Genomic DNA, 19,530 nt, shown 5'->3' with positions numbered 1-19,530 from the left:
GACACCACAGTTAACATTAGAAAAGCTTCATTTAAAGTGTTGTAATATAACATGTTGAGTTCCTCTCTATAAACATCCTGGAAGTATTTTGTTAATTTGTTTACAGAGAAATAGCACTGTATCTGGTCAAACACATATTTTACAAACATTTGCATAGAATCTGCAGCATGCGGAATGGTCGGCTGTTAGAACCAGTAAAAGGTGCTTGGGTAGCGGAAGGACTTTGGCTTCTCTCCATTGTCTGAGGATAATTTCTTTGAAAGATATGACAAATAGGAGTGGCAATAGAGTCCACTACCATCCTCAGTAGCTTTCCATCTGTTAATACCAGGTGGTTTCTCATTACTGATGGAAAACAATATTTTTTCCACCTCACCCACTTAACAAAATTCAAAATTACAATGTTTTCTCTTCATTATTAGGTATTTTATGCAGGAATATGATGGCTTACAGTTTGTTGTTGGCATTTCATGCCTAAGTTTTCCTACTTTGCCAATGAAATAGTCATTTTGTGACAAATGAGCCATCTGATTCAATGAAAGAGTTTAATTAAACCTTCTGCATATCATTTTCATCCTGGGGGGGTTGGTTGAAAGGGCAGTTTTATGTACCGTTTTTAGTGTAAAATGTGTCTGTGAATAAAAAAAGATATGGCTTCAAAAACATCCTGTTACTTAACATTTGATGTGATTGAAATACTTTGAAACAAACAAAAAAACGTGTCTTCCCTAAAGCTGCCTGTGGTCTGGACACCATCCTAGTGCGGCTGAACCTTAGTGGAGAGACTGGAGCGAGATAAGCAGGTGGTTCTTATCTCCAAGACCCTGTACCGTGGGGACACTCACTGCATTGTGCTCCTGCTGGCTTGCCAATTAACCAACATCTGCTGGGAGGACAGGAGACATACTCATCCACGGGGGTGTATATGGCTGGGGCCTTATAGCCAGAAGTTCAGGAGTTCAGGTCATCAATATATAGGGTTACTGCAAACATCCTGACATTCCTGAATGGTTACAATACGATTTCAGACGACTGCCATTCGGTTTATCTAAGGCTCAATCCCAATACCCTCCCTTAGCCCTACCACTTAGGCCTACCCCTCCCCTCCACCAATTCAACTTTGAGTGAGGCGTAGTGACTTTACAGACCTCTATGTTGGCCCTTCAAATGAAGTTAATCGAAATGCAGACATCCTATCGAGTGGTTCCCAAAACTCCCATGAAGCTCTGTCGACTCAAGGTTGGAGATTTGCTTCAGAACAGATGGCTGACAAAAATACTAGGATGGAAGCAAATCTAAGTAATTATAACTTCACAATTAGTCATTTAAAACAATTCAGTGAAGAATAATATTTTTGTTTATGTATAGACAAAAGATTATGCATATAAAATTGCTATTTAACAAGCTATCTGACTAGCTAACATTAGCCAGCTAACTATATATTTTGCCTGCTATATGGGCGTTTGACATTTGTATGAGTTGTAATTTGTGTTGTTTAATATTTGAGGGACTCCTGAGCAAACCAGGCTGTCATCTTGTGAAACCCAGTGGATATAAAGAATCTAGCTAAAGCATTTACTACAAATTTAATAAAAATGTATTAAGCTTGCCTTGCTGTTCATTAAAAAAAATCTAAGTGAATCAGTTGTTATTGTTCTTTTTTTGTAGTAATGTTAACGTTAGAGATTGAAGATATTTGTCATGCAAATGCAGCAGAAGCAACTTAGCTAATTCTTTTCTTGCTTATCGTACAGTGGAGGATAAAAAGAGCTGTATGCCTATAAAGTGGCTTGCAAAAGTATTCACCTCCCTTGGCATTTTTTCTATTTTGTTGCCTTACAACCTGGAATTAAAATGGATTTTTGGGGGGTTTGTATCATTTGATTTACACAACATGACTACCACTTTGAAGATGCAAAATATTTTTTCTTGTGAAACAAATAAGAAATAAGACAAAAACAGAAAACTTGAGTGTGCATAACTATTCATCCCCCAAAGTCAATACTTTGTAGATGCACCTTTTGCAGCACTTACAGCTGCAAGTACAGTGCCTTGCGAAAGTATTCGGCCCCCTTGAACTTTGCGACCTTTTGCCACATTTCAGGCTTCAAACATAAAGATATAAAACTGTATTTTTTTGTGAAGAATCAACAACAAGTGGGACACAATCATGAAGTGGAACGACATTTATTGGATATTTCAGACTTTTTTAACAAATCAAAAACTGAAAAATTGGGCGTGCAAAATTATTCAGCCCCCTTAAGTTAATACTTTGTAGCGCCACCTTTTGCTGCGATTACAGCTGTAAGTCGCTTGGGGTATGTCTCTATCAGTTTTGAAATACAGTTTTATATCTTTATGTTTGAAGCCTGAAATGTGGCAAAAGGTCGCACAGTTCAAGGGGGCCGAATACTTTCGCAAGGCACTGTATCTTGGGGTATGTCACTATAAGCTTGGCACATCTAGCCACTGCCATTCTTCAAGGCAAATCTGCTCCAGCTCCTTCAAGTTGGATGGGTTCCGCTGGTGTACATCAATCTTTAAGTCATACCACAGATTCTCAATTGGATTGAGGTCTGGGCTTTGACAAGGCCATTGACAAGGCCATTCCAAGACATATTTCCCCTTAAACCACTTGAGTGTTGCATTAGGAGTATGCTTAGGGTCATTGTCCTGCTGGAAGGTGAACCTCCATCCCAGTCTCAAATCTCTGGAAGACTGAAACAGGTTTCCCTCGAGAATTTCTCTGTATTTAGTGCCATCCATCATTCCTTCAATTCTGACCAGTCTCTTTCATAACAGGTGCATTTAAACTGAGATCACGTGACAGATCATGTGACTCTTAGATTGGACACAGGTGGACTTTATTTAACTAATTATGTGACTTCTGAAGGTAATTGGTCGCACCAGATCTTTTTTAGGGGCTTCATAGCAAGTTGGGTGAATACATACGTATGCACACACCACTTTTTCATTTGTTATTTAAACAAGTCATTTTTTTCATTTCACTTGACCAATTTGGACTATTTTGTGTATGTCCATTACCTGAAATCCAAATAAAAATCAATTTAAATTATAGGTTGTAATGCAACAAAATAGGAAAAACGCCAAGAGGGGTGAATACTTTTGCAAGGCACTGTAGCTATGAAGCATATCTGTGTACCGGCCCTAAAATATTTGGTTTAAATATTAGCTCAGCACAGTGCCTTTCATGGCTTCCACTGGTTAATCATCAATCCCTAGGATATTGCAGAAAAACACTGTTACCTGTCAAGCTGCGATTATGGAATGAAGGTCCTGCTTCAGCACTATCCCACATTGAACCACAGCCAGGAGATGGGTGCATTACGGGACATTGTTGTTTTGCTGTCGTTTCATTTGTTGCATTAGAAATATAAGGAAAGCTTTTTCTGTCGCCATTACAGGCATTGTGCTGGCGGCAGAATTGCGTGGTAAGCTATCCTTTGGTGGTTTCTACTGTGCGCGAGTGATGTAGTGATGTCTCATTCTCTAGGGTTATGCATCTCAACCCTACCACTAGTTGGGACGCTCGAAAACAAGGGGGAGGGCTAAGGGGAGGTATTGGGATTTAGCCTAAAAACAGACGGCACCTATGCATCACAGTGACGTGCCGTGCTTCCTTTCAACAGTTTGATAAGTGGAAAATGAGGGGTGGAAATGAACCTTAAGTTGGTTTATGGAGCTTTGGCCGCACATAATCGCTGGCCCCAATCATTACCGCAATTAATCTCTGGGAAAACTTGTCAAATTATTAATAGGGCCCTTAAGTGATGCAACTCAAAGCCTGCTGTTGTTCGGACACGGAGAGAACATGGGGGAGAATGTGTTTGCTGAGAAAACATGGAGGGGTTGCTCGCTAAACACGAAAGAGTTAAAGCAGGTTTCACTCTCACTCCCCTCTCCCACTTTCTCTCTCTCTCTGCTTCTCTCCTTCCTCCCTCCGTCTCACCCTTCCCCACTCCCTCTCTCTGGCCCCAGGCTGTGGGTGAAAGGCGGTGATTGAGGCCTTTCATGCCAGGCTAACACTGCAGTCCACTGTGTGGCCCAAATGGAACATTGAGGCCAAAGTGGCCGCACCATGGTAGATGATTGGCCAGTGCCATTTAAAAACAGGCAGCATACTCCAAACATCACCTGACACCAGCTGGACTTGTGTCTTTTCCACCTATATTGACCACTTTAGTTTCAGCACATTATAGTTTGTTGAATTTGAGCATGGTACTGTTTAATCCCAATGGAGGATTACAATAGCAATGCCCTGCTGCATTGGCCAACTTTGTTCTCATTAAGAGTTGTTGGTTAAGATTCGGTTGCAGGAGTTAGGAAGAACTGATCCTCAGTTTACAAAAACAAAAACAACCGCAAAAACTGTGTTCCATTTCAACCTCGGTGAAAGGAACATTTATATCCCTCAGCCTGTAACCCACCTATCATCAATTTATAGGCTTGATTTTTTTTAACAAGATTCCTTTTAAAAGGCAGGTTAGCACTCAGTCGTAAGTTGTGTCGAGGTGTGAGTCAACACAAGCGGTACCATAAATGGCTTCCCTGTGTATCTGTGAAATATGGGAGCCCATAAAATAGCGGAAGTCCTCCACTGTATTAGCTAAGTGCAAAATAGCATTTATTATGTCGAGGACTAATTGTCTTGCATGGTGTGCTTCAAGAGAAATATGTCAAGATAGGCAGGCGAAGATGAAACATCACTATATTGCCAAATAGGAAATATTATCAAATGCAGAGAATGTGCCAGAGCTCTCAAATGGGTAAAACTTGCATAGCTCTATAACTATGCAATGTGCTCTTTGAAAGGGTAGTCTATAGGACTTAGAGAAAACTTCAAGACTAGTCATTCAACTGAGACTGCTCTTCTCTGTATCACGGAGGCCCTCCGCACTGCTAAAGCTAACTCTCTCTCCTCTGCTCTCATCCTTCTAGACCTATTGGCTGCCTTCGATACTGTGAACCATCAGATCCTCCTCTCCACCCTCTCCGAGTTGGGCATCTCCGGCGCGGCCCACGCTTGGATTGCGTCCTACCTGACAGGTCGCTCCTACCAGGTGGCGTGGCGAGAATCTGTCTCCTCACCACGCGCTCTCACCACTGGCGTCCCCCAGGGCTCTGTTCTAGGCCCTCTCCTATTCTCGCTATACACCAAGTCACTTGGCTCTGTCATAACCTCACATGGTCTCTCCTATCATTGCTATGCAGACGACACACAATTAATCTTCTCCTTTCCCCCTTCTGATGACCAGGTGGCGAATCGCATCTCTGCATGTCTGGCAGACATATCAGTGTGGATGACGGATCACCACCTCAAGCTGAACCTCAGCAAGACGGAGCTGCTCTTCCTCCCGGGGAAGGACTGCCCGTTCCATGATCTCGCCATCACGGTTGACAACTCCATTGTGTCCTCCTCCCAGAGCGCTAAGAACCTTGGCGTGATCCTGGACAACACCCTGTCGTTCTCAACTAACATCAAGGCGGTGGCCCGTTCTTGTAGGTTCATGCTCTACAACATCCGCAGAGTACGACCCTGCCTCACACAGGAAGCAGCGCAGGTCCTAATCCAGGCACTTGTCATCTCCCGTCTGGATTACTGCAACTCGCTGTTGGCTGGGCTCCCTGCCTGTGCCATTAAACCCCTACAACTCATCCAGAACACCGCAGCCCGTCTGGTGTTCAACCTTCCCAAGTTCTCTCACGTCACCCCGCTCCTCCGCTCTCTCCACTGGCTTCCAGTTGAAGCTCGCATCCGCTACAAGACCATGGTGCTTGCCTACGGAGCTGTGAGGGGAACGGCACCTCAGTACCTCCAGGCTCTGATCAGGCCCTACACCCAAACAAGGGAACTGCGTTCATCCACCTCTGGCCTGCTCGCCTCCCTACCACTGAGGAAGTACAGTTCCCGCGCAGCCCAGTCAAAACTGTTCGCTGCTCTGGCCCCCCAATGGTGGAACAAACTCCCTCACGACGCCAGGACAGCGGAGTCAATCACCACCTTCCGGAGACACCTGAAACCCCACCTCTTTCAGGAATACCTAGGATAGGATAAAGTAATCCTTCTCACCCCCCCTTAAAAGATTTAGATGCACTATTGTAAAGTGGCTGTTCCACTGGATGTCTTAAGGTGAACGCACCAATTTGTAAGTCGCTCTGGATAAGAGCGTCTGCTAAATGACTTAAATGTAAATGTAAATGTAAAACAAAAGGGGACGATGGTTCAGTAGTCTAAAAATAGAACAGGTTATAGGGGCTTACTTATCCAATCAAGGCACTCTTTAATGAGATATCGAATGCACGGTAGATCAACATCAGTTTGTATAAATGTGTTTGAAAAGAAAGATATTCTCTCTATGTAACCTACAATACATCAAACTCTACAGTAGGAAGCCTTGCCATTTGAGGTGTGGCTAAAAAGGTGGTCTGGTCTGTAAGTGGGGTAATACTACTCAACAGGTTGGCCAGGTGGCACCCTCCAAAGAATGTCAATATTTGCAGACGTTGAGCTGATATCTCGCTCTGCTGCTGGATGGATGACTCAACAGACAGGAGGTAAATGACGTGGAAGACAAACAAGAGAAAAGGAACAGTTATATTGGGGTTCCGGAATTGGAAACATATCTTTGGTTGTTTCGCGAACCCATCCTACAAGATGACCCAATGCGACTGACTGAAACAAGCTCGTCGTCGAAAGTACAGGAAACTGGCACTGTTTTTCTTGTGCGCAACAGCTGTGCGTAACGCTGTGTACTCTAGGGCCGGCGCGAGCAGAACTGTCTGTATCGTATGTCTCTCGCACATCCTAATACAAATATTGTGTGGCAGTTGCCACGGCGACAGCTCAGCAACAGCTGGTTTGATTCACTTCATGTAGAACCTGTTCCTGATGGAGCTCTGCCAGAACAACTATGTGGGGCTAGAAGTGACACATAATATCTGTGTATTTGTATCTGTTTAACATGTATTGTATGTTTTATTCTGCAAAAAACCTATCGTACGTTTTATTATTAGAGGTATCAGTTCATAATACAGGAATAGGTGCATATTTTCAGATTATACTGTAGGCTTTTTAACCTCTAAACGTGATTGATTTGACTCGATTGACAAATCTTCAGAAACAAATGATTTGATGCAGATTAAAATGATTCCCATTTCAAGACAAATCTGTTGGGACTAAGTCTATGTCTGACCTCAATGTATTTATTTGTTCCATATTCCTTTCCCTTGATGCAAACCTACACACACACCACCAAAACAGGATGCATCCCTTGATCACATCAAAAGGAGGTCATGTAAAACACACTACTTTCTACTCCAGGTTCCCTATCGCGCTGGAGGAGTTCATGTTACGGTTATGGGAAGGAATCTAGGAGGAGCAGAGCCAAGCACAACTGCTCATCGTCAGAGCAGATTAACCTTGTCAAAGTGGAGAGCGCTTGGGAAGTGAGCGCAAGCAACTCCCTGCCAGCTCCAACACCACTCCCCACAACAGATCTGAGGCCTGGCTTCTCCTCCATGAGTCTTTATATTGGCTGTGGTTATAATCTGCCATTAACAACTGGTCTAGGATCAGCCCTCCAATACCACAGTGAAACCCGTAAACATCATGAGGTTAGCAAATAAAACAACCCTAGATTAGCTGTTATGGGCAGTGTTTTGAATCAGCTTTAACTAACTCTTACCCGAACCTCAGCCATAATGTGCTTATCCTTTAATTCAGCATCCTACTTCTCCTCTCACCTGAAATTCTTCTCATCGTAATAGAAGTTGTTGAATATTTAGTCTCGTTCTGTCTAACCCTGCACCTAAAACTGTACTATGACACCTCAGGGCTATTGATAGTTTGGCATGCAGTGTCGGAAAGGCTGGCTTTGAACTGGTTTCTGCGGCCAGGTGTAGAATTCCTCTTTAGGTATAGAGATGACCATGTGGTCAGGCTGTGGTGGTTTTTTCCAAAGCCCACAGATGTGTGAAATGACCTCAAGAGTTCCTCTGTAGGTTTAGACCTGGCTGGATTGCTATACACACATACGTACAGAAGCACACAGACGTCAGTAAGTCCTTTGGATTTGATTGCAATTGGAAATGTGGTTGATAATGGCCACCAAAAGTATAATTCTTTATGAGCATCACTTGATTTCAGTTCATTCAGTGAGAAGGAATATTTCCTGATCTCGTGCTGATTAGCTAAATGAGTACACAGTGAAATGCAACAACCCAATTTTAAGTAATCAGTATGCATGATAATTCTAGCATGCCTGTATGATGATAACAAAGAACCATAGCCCACTTTGACTGAAGACAGGCATGCATGCATTTAGGAAATCCTTCCAAACCCTCCACACAGAGCAGAAAGAGCCCAAGGCTCTACTATTTGTGGTTACTTTACTCTGATGTAAAGAGACAAGAGTGTACCTGCCAAACCAACAGGTGAGCCAAGCCACTCTTCCCTCCACACTGGCATGTTCCATGCCCACTTGAAAGCTGTAGCAGCCTTGTGCTGCTAAGATTACATATCCCACCATTTCTTGTGAACATGCTAGTTGTGTATGCTAATACGTGTACACTATCAGAGACATACACACACCCACACACAAATCCTCATGTATGCAGGCACAACCATAGAAATCAGCAACATCGCATACATTCTAACTCACTAGTACACATTATGCATCCACGCACACCGATCATTTTCACCAAGACACACACTGACTTCCAAAGTCATCAGGAAGCACACACAGCAACCCTATTACCGTCTATTATTTAGTTTCAACTCCGTCCCCTCTCGTTCTCTCCTGTGCCCTGGAGGGAGGTGTCATCTTTGAGTCAACTGATTCTAAGAGCTCAGCTTGATCACCCCTTCAGAGAGTGAGGAGAGTCTGTTGACTTAAAGCCCCGGTAGCGTCCGCAACGGGCCGGGAAGCGGGTAGCAGGGCAGGCACATGCTTAGGTTGGCCATAACTAGCTAGAGGCTAACGAGACCTCAGATATGCTGTCGACAGCGATTGTCAGCACTGTTCCCTCTGGGCCGGTGCGTGTGACTGAGTTTACTTTGTGCCCTGGCCTCTATTCCAAATTGCTCTAGTTAAAGGGTGGATGGAGGAGGTGGGCGAGTATTGAGGTTGTGAGAAGTAGAGCCTAAGCTATCCCGGCCTGATAAAGGGGAGAAAAAAAGAAGAAGTGCCCCATAAAAAAAAATAAAAAAGAACATTTGCCAACCGGAAGGGAGTTCTGTAAATGGGTCACTCATTAACAGTTTATAAAGAGGCTGGATTGGGGACAGCCAAAAGAAAGAACAAATAAAACCCACATGCATTCAGTAGAAGCAGGCCCCTGTATGGCAAACAATGAGCTTTTCAGGAAGAAGTTTATACTTTGTCATTTCGATAAAACATATTTGGTTGCACAAATGCCAAAGAGTGAGGTAAATGTGCACCATCTAACGAAACCAACAACCAAACTATAAACTGAGGGTCTAGAGAGAATCAGTGTCATGGGCTGTCTCTCAATTCCTATCAAAAGACCACTGGAGGAAGAGGTTGGAGGGCGGAACCTTGTATCCGGTCCTCCAATGCGCTTTGAGAGCAATTGAGGAAACAGGAACGGAGGAAGCAAGGACTTAACAGCTAGTAGCGTTTTCAGACACAGCCCTAAATAAGAGAGGCTATTCAACATCCTCCAGTGCTCACAATAGCACGATTAGGCCTACTCGACATCAAATTAATTCTAACATGAGGCAGTCAAAGGGTGCATTTGGAACTTTATTGGCATTTTGTAAGACTTCAGGTTAAAGGGTTAACAAGCACGCATCATCATCATCTCTGGAGTACCAGAGCATATTCCAATAATCATTTGTCAAAACTCGTTTGGCTGTTTCACAAACATACAAATATAATATTAATAACGTCGCTTTAGCTGAATACTGTTATAACCAACTCGGCCAGACTAATCATGCATTTAAGTTACGTTTTTTAAAAATGTTTTATATCGCTGATGAGGCTTCTGTGTAACAGAAACAAAATGAGAAAGGCATCATTCGAGCATTAAAGAAAACGCGACAAGTTTAAAAATGTCACAATCCAGGCTAATTGCAATAATCAACTCAATGAAAATGTAATTCTTTAAAATTAAAATTAAAAGTGCAAAAAGGCAGATATCCTTTTTTGGGATAAACACAAATTCCAGTTCAAAATGGATTGACAAAGAGATCAGGCTACGCACTACGACAAGTAAGCAATGCACAACTGAAGAGGTTCTTGAAAAGTGCAAATATAACAAATTGGCATAAGCTGTGGTACAGTTCAATCCTTTCACGATAAAAGTCATGAGTTTCATCAAATAACATGTTTATACCAAAGACAATTAAATATGGGGATTAATATCATAGGATAAAATACAAATTGATACTCCAATGGAACTTTAAAAGTTTTTTTTCATCATCCTCATTAGCATACATCCAGTTCAGGAAAGGACACAATTGCATAACATAAGACCTCTTGGCTGTATACTACGGTCCTCTTTCATGTTCTTGTGTGTACTTTTCAATAAACATCCACAACATGTAGACCCAGCTACTACACTGGACTATTCTACCCCATGTTAAGGTGTATTCAATGTACAAGACTTGGGATATTAAGCAGGATGGGACCATAACAGGAGTTAGATCAGGAAGGCAATTGAAATCTAAAGAGCCAAACAAAGCCAATGGAAATAAAAAATTTAAAAAACACAGGGTATATTTAGCTGGGTTAATCTGTATAGTCTTTCTGAAAGAGAGATGAGTCAGCTGTTTTTGCTTTTAATGAAAGACGGCGGACTTTCGCAGCGGTAATGACGCACTGGTTCTTTTCTTCCTCGCGTCTTTTCACGGTTATATATTTTTTTTGTCCTGGTCATTCGAGAAGAGGGTCGCAAATCCTCAAGGAATTTCACATTAAGGAGGAATGTTTGGTGCAACAACCTGGAGCAGAGGAAGTGGGGGGGGGGGGGGGGGGAAATATGAAAAAGTTACCGTTGTAGAATTCGCAGACTACGGGTAGCGGATGTTACAACGTCGCCATTTAGATAAAGACAAATTGGTAACAACAATATATAGTGTTATTTCATAAACAATAACTTAATTTTTCCTTTATATGAATGTCAAGGTCTCTAGGATACTATCTACTATACATGTTAGTATGCGGTGACTGTGTCCTAAGGTCTTCATATACCTCAGTACAGGAAGAAGAAGCGTGTTCTGTGCGAGGCAGCCATGCTTTCAGACATGTTGCGCACTTTCAGGTAGTTCACGAACCCTCTGAAGAAAAGCAGGAGACCTGAGGAAGGGATTCAAAATCATTAGTAAAAAAAATAAAAACACTTCACCACTATTCATCCAAGGTCAAGGAATTCACTTTATTGTGGGCAGATTAGTAGTACATCATTTCAGCCAGCAGATGGCATTGGTGTATAACGTTTTAAGTGGATACATTAGTACAGCTTAATTCCTCAGCAATTGGCCAGTTGAAGAATGCAGCATTTGCTATACAGATCTGTAAACTTACCGAGGACCAGGAAAATCCACCAGAGCCAGTACTGCCCATTGAAGTATCCAGTAAAGTAGTCTGAGAACTGTGGGAAAGTGGAATGTACAGGAAACGGACATTCAACATTTCCTACCACAGGACAATACTTTTGAATGACAGTTCCTGTAAACACATACAGATGATCAGAATCACGATGGGAGAAATATTTCCTTGAGCTAGGATTAGACTTCCTCAAGCCTCAATTCCTCGAATGTTGGGTGTCCTAATTGAGACCATGGGCCGGTTTCAAGGATAAAAATTAAATAAAAACTATTCCCGGATACCAGGCCTTTGATTTGGCACTGCTCGGATAAAGGCCTAAACTACTGTATAGCCTAGTATTGCACAACATCCAGTGGCAGGAGCTGTGTGCACCAGAGCAATGATGAAAGCCCGGGGTTAATAACTACATCCACCAGTGTGTTGCTTCTTCATGTGGAAATTCTACAGGGCTTTGATTGATGCCCGGAGCACAGAGAGCACACTGGGCTCCTGCTCTTAAGGGTGTCTTCCTCACATCTAGGGCTAACAAGCCTTAGCAAGCATCTGCTTCCTGCTGCACAAGCCATGACTGGGATATGCAGTGATGTACTGGACATAATTGAAATTCATTTTGTAACATTCAATTCATTATAACATGTTAGTCAAGTGAAGCATTTCACGTTTTTTGTAAAAAAAAAAAACGTTAAAAAAAAAACATTTGAGTAATTTGGCAGATGCTCTTATCCAGAGCGACTTACAAGAGCAATTAGGGTTAAGTGCCTTGCTCAAGGGCACATTGGCAGATTTTTTTCCTAGTCGGCTCGGGGATTCAAATCAGCAACCTTTTGGTTACTGGCCCAATGTTCTTAACTGCTAGGCTACCTATTAAGCAGGATAATGCTAGCCAGTTAATTTACAGTAAACCATTTGTAACATTGACGTTTGAAGTAGACGCTCTTTGTATGGGCTGCTTTTAAAGTAATGGCCTGTATATCCTGTCCCTTAATAGAAAATCAACTCTGCAAGTTATTTTAGATGCATTGATTAGGCCCCTTTAAGCCAATACTGCACTTACCCTGACGATGAGAATCCACTTGATGAGAGAGAGGCCAAAGCCGCAGATGGCCCCGTATCGGCCAGCGATGGTGTTGGTCAGGCAGAATGACAGGCAGAACCCAATCCAATTGAACAGGAAGGCCACTGTTGGGAGACAGAAGAAAGCATGCAGTTACAAGCACAGACCGACAGACACCACTCTCAAGGTTGACTGACATTTGTTGAGGGAGTCACTGTTCAGTATATTACAAATTGGATGTCCTTCTATACATACTTAAAAAATACATTGAGGCCATATGAATGTAGCCAGAGAATAGCTAAGCTGACTTACTTTGACCTTTCCCACCTCCATTCCTACTGGAGGAAGAGATCATGTTGTCTTCAATGAGTCTGACTGTTGCCACCTTGTGGTGAATCCATAGAAAACACCTTCAACTGCTTACTGACATTTTCATCCAAGCAAACTTTTGTTATGTTCCCCTGCTCAGACTGAAATGGGCCAGTCCGCTCAGTGAAAGAGGCTATTTGGCTTGTCAAATCACTGAAGAATGGGGGGGGTACGTGCACAAACAACAGATCCACTCACTGAAAAAGGCCAGCATGAAAATGCCGTCGTTCCCCACCCTCAGCTGGTCGACGTCGCTGAAGTCATCCCTTGGAGGGAAGTCATCCTCCTGTTTAAGCAAAAGAGGACAGGAAAACAACTCATCCACCTCTTCTGCAGAAAAGTAGCAATAGCTCGGTCATCCCAATGAATAAGGAGATGAGCAGTATAGTACTGTTGCGTGTCGACATTTCCTTCTCTTTTGGCGTTGAGAAAGCAGAAACAGTTCAATGGGTATTTGTACTAAACCTACATAAAATAGAGCTAACATACTGTAAATACAGTTGTAGCTATGTTTTGGTCCTGAAATATGTTGTTATGCTGTGTAGTTAACAACAGCAGCATTGAAGTTCCTTACAGCATTCCAGCTGAATAATCTTGTTATCATGGGTAAACATCCCATACTTAAACACGTACATGTGTGAGTGTGTGTGTGTGTGTCCTACCCCTGGTATCACCTCCACAGCAGAGAGCACCATTGCTGCCGCTTTGGCTTTCTCTGCCTCATCGTAGGTGGGAAGAGAGGTGGCCACGCTGTATGGGGGCGGCACGGGGAAATCACTTGGGTAACAACTGCTCCCTACTGGGGGACCACAGGGAAGAGACATGGCCAATTAACAAAGTTCACAAAGTGAAGATGAAGTTCGGAAATCAATTCAATCAAATAAGGAAATCACATTGGCTTAATTCCAGGAGCCGCGTGAACTATCGGCCTATACTTAGGGCAACTGGCTAGTTCCAGCATGTTTGAAAGAGCTACAGACGCTGCGAGAGAATGAGATGGAGAAAAGGGCAGAAGCAAAGACATAAGCTAAACTGAAGAGTAGGGATGGGGGTGGATAAATGGGGATAAAAAAATTCTAACAGACAGTATATGGAGTCTTTGGTTCTGTACCAGGCATGGAAGAGGTGTCTCCCAGGGCGATGCTGGCATACGGGGGAGGTGGGGCCTCTGCATCCCCCTCCAGGGCTACTGGGACTGGGCAGGCCTGGGAGGACGAGCTGGCCTGGGCCGAGGTGCACGGCTGCTGGGCGCTGGTGGAGGGCTCACAGGAGTCGTCTTCATCATTCTCAAACTGAGAGAGAAGGGGGGGGTATAGAGAAGGAGTTAAGTGTCACTTCAATAAAACCCATGTAGCAAGTTCACAACACAGACTGTCAAAGGTGAGGAAGGAGAGGGAAGCCCTGTAAACTGAGACGCTTGGAGAGATGTGGTCATGGCCCAACACTGAAAGATCATCTGGTGTTTTGTAATAAACTAAGTAGGCAACATTTGATTCCAGTGCTAAGAGTGCTGAAGACATCCAAAACAACATGTGATCTAGGCTAATTTCCAGCATAGCATCCAGTTGGAAGAAGACAACATGGTCATGGGAAACAGAAGGGTGAAAGTAAGATTCTAGAGAAGACAACACAGCCTTATATTTGGCCAATGACAAATGATGTAGTCTAAGCGGATGCATAGCCTAGGCCTTGATCAGTGTGGCAGCAGTGCCAAATGTGGCTTTAGTCTTGCAGCTCACTTGAGGCTGTGGCTTTTGCGCAGGTCAACAGACCAGAGTTTAACTTGTGGCTTAGCTGTAGATGAAGTTTGGCATCATGTCCAGCAGTGCTCTACACACCGCGGGGTCAATGTACAAAGCCAGGAGAATGAGTGAGTGCGAAGCTATCCGGTGTCAAGGACACCAGTTATGTAAGAGCTGTAAGAACTGCATAATTGGCCGGGAGTGATTTAGTTATTTCACCATCAGCACACCAAGGCCTAAACAAGAACTCCTGAGGTCATCTCAGTATAATACAACAATAAAAAGCAAGTCCAAATAGATAGGTTAGGCCGACATGTTTAATAAAGACCTGTTCAGAATGAGTGTACACAAATAACAAGGATGGCTGGGGAGAGTACATTGTAAAAACAGCCTGTATGATGCATCTAAATACAGGTTGCCCTCAAAACGGAAAACCTGACAGAAAGATGACACATTGGAGGCAAAACCACAGTTGCCTAGCGACTGAGGAAATTGCAGAGGCAGGATCAAAATAGCATGGCTGTGGCTGAAAAAGTTCTGCACATCAAGAAGCAAAAAAGGAAAGGCATACCATGGTATGTCTGATGTCAGCAAGCATTCCAGCATAGTGCAGCAGTGGACATTCGGACTTTTAAGGCCAGTAGGCTACATTATTCAATGGCTTACAACTGCCTAATTAACTTATCCCATATCAAAATCAGTCAGTCTATGGAAGTAATTATTGCTAACCTAAATACACATGGCACGATAACGACTATGAAAGTTAAAGTTTCCTGCTTTAGAGAGTGAGGGGCCGATACAGGACTAAACCAGAAGTGACCCTAGCCTTGTATACACAGCATTCACATTGACAACTAGACAGCCAAGCAATAGCCAACCTCCAGCAGCATAGCTAAAGCTGGTGCTAGAGGCCAAGTGCAGAACATGACAGCGCGTCACACAGCACGACCCAAACAAGTATTTACACACATGTAAGAGTCATTTCTCACTCGGCACAAAAAGTGGATTTCTGAATATTTCCTTGTTACCGCCAAATAAAATGGTAGGTTGAACAATGTTCCCCTATCCATTACCCATCCAACGCTAGAACACTCCACTCCAATGTTTTTTTTAAATTTTTATAATATATACACACTGAACAAAAAGATAAAACGCAACAATTTCACTGATTTGACTGAGTTACAGTTCATATGAGGAAATCAGTCATTTGAAAGAAATTCAATAGGCCCTAATATATGGATTTCACATGACTGGGAGTACAGATATGCTATCCTGTCACAGATACCTTTAATAAAACTTGACCTCGCAATGGGCCTCAGGATCCGGTCCCGGTATTTTTGACCTTTTAAATTGCCACCGATAAAATAAAATTGTGTTTATTGTCTGTAGCTTCTGCCTGCCCATACCATGACCCCACCGCTACCATGGGGCTCTCTGTTCACAACGTTGACATTAGCAAACCGCTCACCCACACAACACCATACATGATCTGCGGTTGTGAGGCCAGTTGGACGCACTGACAAATTCTCTAAAACGACATTGGTGGCGGCTTTTGGTAGAGAAATTAACATTCAATTCTCTGGTGGACATTCCTGCAGTCAGCATGCCAATTGAACAAAACTTCAGACATTGTGGCATTATGTTGTGACACAAAACTGCATATTTTAGAGTGGCCTTTTATTGTCCCCAGCACAAGGTTGCACCTGTGCAATGTCCATGCTGTTTAATCGGCTTCTTCATATCCCACACCTGTCAGGTGGATGGATAATCTTGGCAAAGGAGAAATGCTCACTAACAGTGATGTAAGACATTTGTGGATATGGAACATTTCTGGGATCTTTTATTTCAGCTCATGAAACCAACACTTTACAAGTTGTGTTATATATATATATATATATATACATACACACACATACTTTTTTGTAATTTCTATATCCTTTATATCTATTTTTAGTAATAAAAAATACAAATGGGGGGAGGTGTTGAAATGTTTTCAGTGTCAATTTAAATGACTAAAACCAGAAATTATCTATGTAAATAACATAATGGAGCTATATAGTTTTTAATAAAATCATATTTGAGAACTAACAAATCACCTAAATAAAAACTAGAAAGGGGAAATAAAAATAAAACAAATGACATGGCAAGTTGCTCAGACAGCACATGTACACAGAATAAGCCATGGCAAAAATGTGTAGAATTGTAGAAAATAAATCCTAACGGAAAAGCTGAATCCTGTATGGAAGATATATCATACAGGGATCTGTCTAGAGCTAATAACTACCTAGAAAACTGGATTGAACAATAACCTAACATTTGAGGCCAGGATAACCAACCGCCTTGTTTTCGTGACCATTATTGGGGCGGGAGGGTAGCCTAGTGGTTAGAGCTTTAGACTAGTAACTGGAAGGTTACAGGTTCAAACCCCCGAGCGGACAAGGTACAAATCTGTCGTTCTGGCAGTTAACCCACTGTTCCTAGGCCGTCATTGAAAATAAGAATATGTTCTTAACTGACTTGCCTAGTTAAATAAATAAAAAATGGTATAACTAGGAATAGCATCTTTGCGCGGGGAGGGTATATTTTTCTCATGGAAAGCCAATTAATTGAGCACTACAGATATTTTGTTTGTGGGTCCATGGGCCACATACTCTATTTTACCTGTATTTATGATGGGATCATGTATTAGGCACGCGTTACAGGCCTACGGTGTGGCTTTTTTGGGGGGGCTAAACATACTTGAGAAAGGTAGATTTGGTAGTTACCACAAACGGCTGTATATAATTTAACTCTAGCCTGTGTTAGCTTACCTGGCTCTGGCTGACATACAGCTAAATAACGTTCGCTAGCTAGCCGAGTTAGTTATCCGTTCAGAAAACCAATACAAGCAGAGTTAACTAAGAGCTAAAGTGCTGTCATTTGGATGGCTAACACTGAACTCAAATTGAATTGGAACTTGCTAGCTTAGCTAACGTTTAAGTTAGCTAGCTATTGTACTGTTGATCTGCTGCTGAATAATGCGGAAGTGACAGGCACGAGGAACATCAGTTTGATTACAAGCCGTCAACTTAAAAATTTCTAGTCTAGTTTGACACAAAGTAATGTTGTAAATAGTTTGTATCGTTTATATTAGTTTGAGTTCCCAAACAGATGACAATGTCGATTGTTTTGTCTCACCACTTGGTATCGGCTCGCTGCCTGGTCCATCTTGACGTTATAGACTCCGCTGGCGGAGCTGGCCAGCAAGCGAAAAGTCGACAATCTTGTATTTAGCTATTTCGTCACTTAATTTAACTTTTTAATGGACCGCATTCAGGTGAAGTATATTAAATATACACGTACAAAAAAACGTAAATTTACGCTTCAACTGAAGCAAAACTCCTTTTCATAGGAAACGTCGAGTGAGTGGAAACACAGAGGGTTCTTTGACTTGTGACGCAATGCCTCCGAATTCCAAATCTACTCCTACCCACTATACTTCCCTCATCCCTGAAGAGCTGAAAGATATTGGATGAATGTAAACAATAGTGAAATATGAGATATCGTCTTATTCTTAATACCTATCAAATCTCATAAATGTAACGTTAGACAAGACAGTGTATAGGCTAGGAAATAGGTGCTAGTGGTCGAATTGGAATTGGGTTTTCTACTCTACCGGGGACTATAACATATTTGACCACTAGGTGGTTCAATAGTTATTCAGAGACAGGCGAAGAAGGACGATCAGAAGCCTGCAGTACACACTCACTGTTCGCTATAATCCCACCGTAGATGTTGGAAAGATAGTTAATTCCCCATTTTGGGTTGTGGGACTCTGCATTTGGACAGGTAGGCCTACTTGGCAGTACTCTTGGTTTATAGTCTATCAGGACTCATTGGATGGGCTGCTGTAACTGGAAACCAGGGTTCCCCAAATGGCGGCCCGCGGACCAAATCTGCGGCTGGTTTTATTTGGCACCCCAAGTATTCTGAGCCACACTTTTAAAATTATTTTTATATTTACAATTTTCATTGCTAGACATAAAATACTAAAAGCACCAGGAAATCATCTTCAATTGATTGTTCCAAGGTATTCCTACATGGCCCATTGACCATCCAGTTAAGAAAAAATTGACCTGAGGCTGAATCTAGTTGATGATCCCTGCTGTAAGCACTGGTAAGGAGAGACCTGGTTAGAAAACATTGGGAAGAACATTGGGGGAGATTAGGAATGTATGAGGCCCTGATTTCATAGAGAATACATTAGGCCCCTTTGGCTCCTACCACCATGGAGTGAGAGTTCCAAACAAACCCAGAGGACCCAATCAACTTCTAATTTCCTTCTATTTTCTTTCCCTGCAAGTGCTTGTTAGTGAAATGTGTGTTTGGCCATTAAATGAGAAAGGGAGAGAGAGAAGGAGGGAGAGCTTTCATTTGCACGGCTGTTTCTGTCTTTCATTCGACTAAGACAGAATAAAAATGATATGCAATGCAGGCTCTGCAAGACATGGTCTATCTAGGCTCATGGGTACTACAAACACAATGGGAGAAACTGAGCAGGAGATTATAGCTATTCAATCAGACCAAATAGAGAAGATAACATTTACAAACAACACAACAAATATAAGAGCAACATTTCCAGTTTCTGTTAAATTTGGAACTGTTGGATAGTTGTCACATATCAAAAGTAAATCAATTGATTCATGACCGCAACAAGTGTGTAAATTTGAGAGGAATTGATTCTTACTTTTACTTGCAGTATTCATGCATGACCACATGGAGTCGCCATAATCAT

General features: G+C 42.4%; 1 protein-coding gene across 1 annotated transcript; it reads right to left on the bottom strand.

Annotated features, from left to right (window-relative positions):
• Positions 1-10,895: 10,895 nt before the first annotated feature.
• LOC115129735 (NEDD4 family-interacting protein 2-like) lies at positions 10,896-18,175 on the bottom strand. The gene is made up of 8 exons (XM_029660405.2): positions 17,934-18,175; positions 14,126-14,306; positions 13,677-13,813; positions 13,213-13,300; positions 12,646-12,770; positions 11,568-11,634; positions 11,235-11,339; positions 10,896-10,984 (listed from the first exon to the last, which is right to left on the bottom strand). Exons 1-7 carry the CDS (start codon positions 17,961-17,963, stop codon positions 11,236-11,238), a joined length of 732 nt encoding a protein of 243 aa, XP_029516265.1. The 5' UTR covers positions 17,964-18,175; the 3' UTR covers positions 10,896-10,984; position 11,235.
• Positions 18,176-19,530: the final 1,355 nt, after the last annotated feature.

The sequence above is a fragment of the Oncorhynchus nerka genome, linkage group LG5 (genome assembly GCF_034236695.1).
Source record: "Oncorhynchus nerka isolate Pitt River linkage group LG5, Oner_Uvic_2.0, whole genome shotgun sequence".
NCBI classification, from domain to species: Eukaryota; Metazoa; Chordata; class Actinopteri; order Salmoniformes; family Salmonidae; genus Oncorhynchus; species Oncorhynchus nerka.
This window is presented reverse-complemented; position numbering and strand designations above follow the sequence as displayed.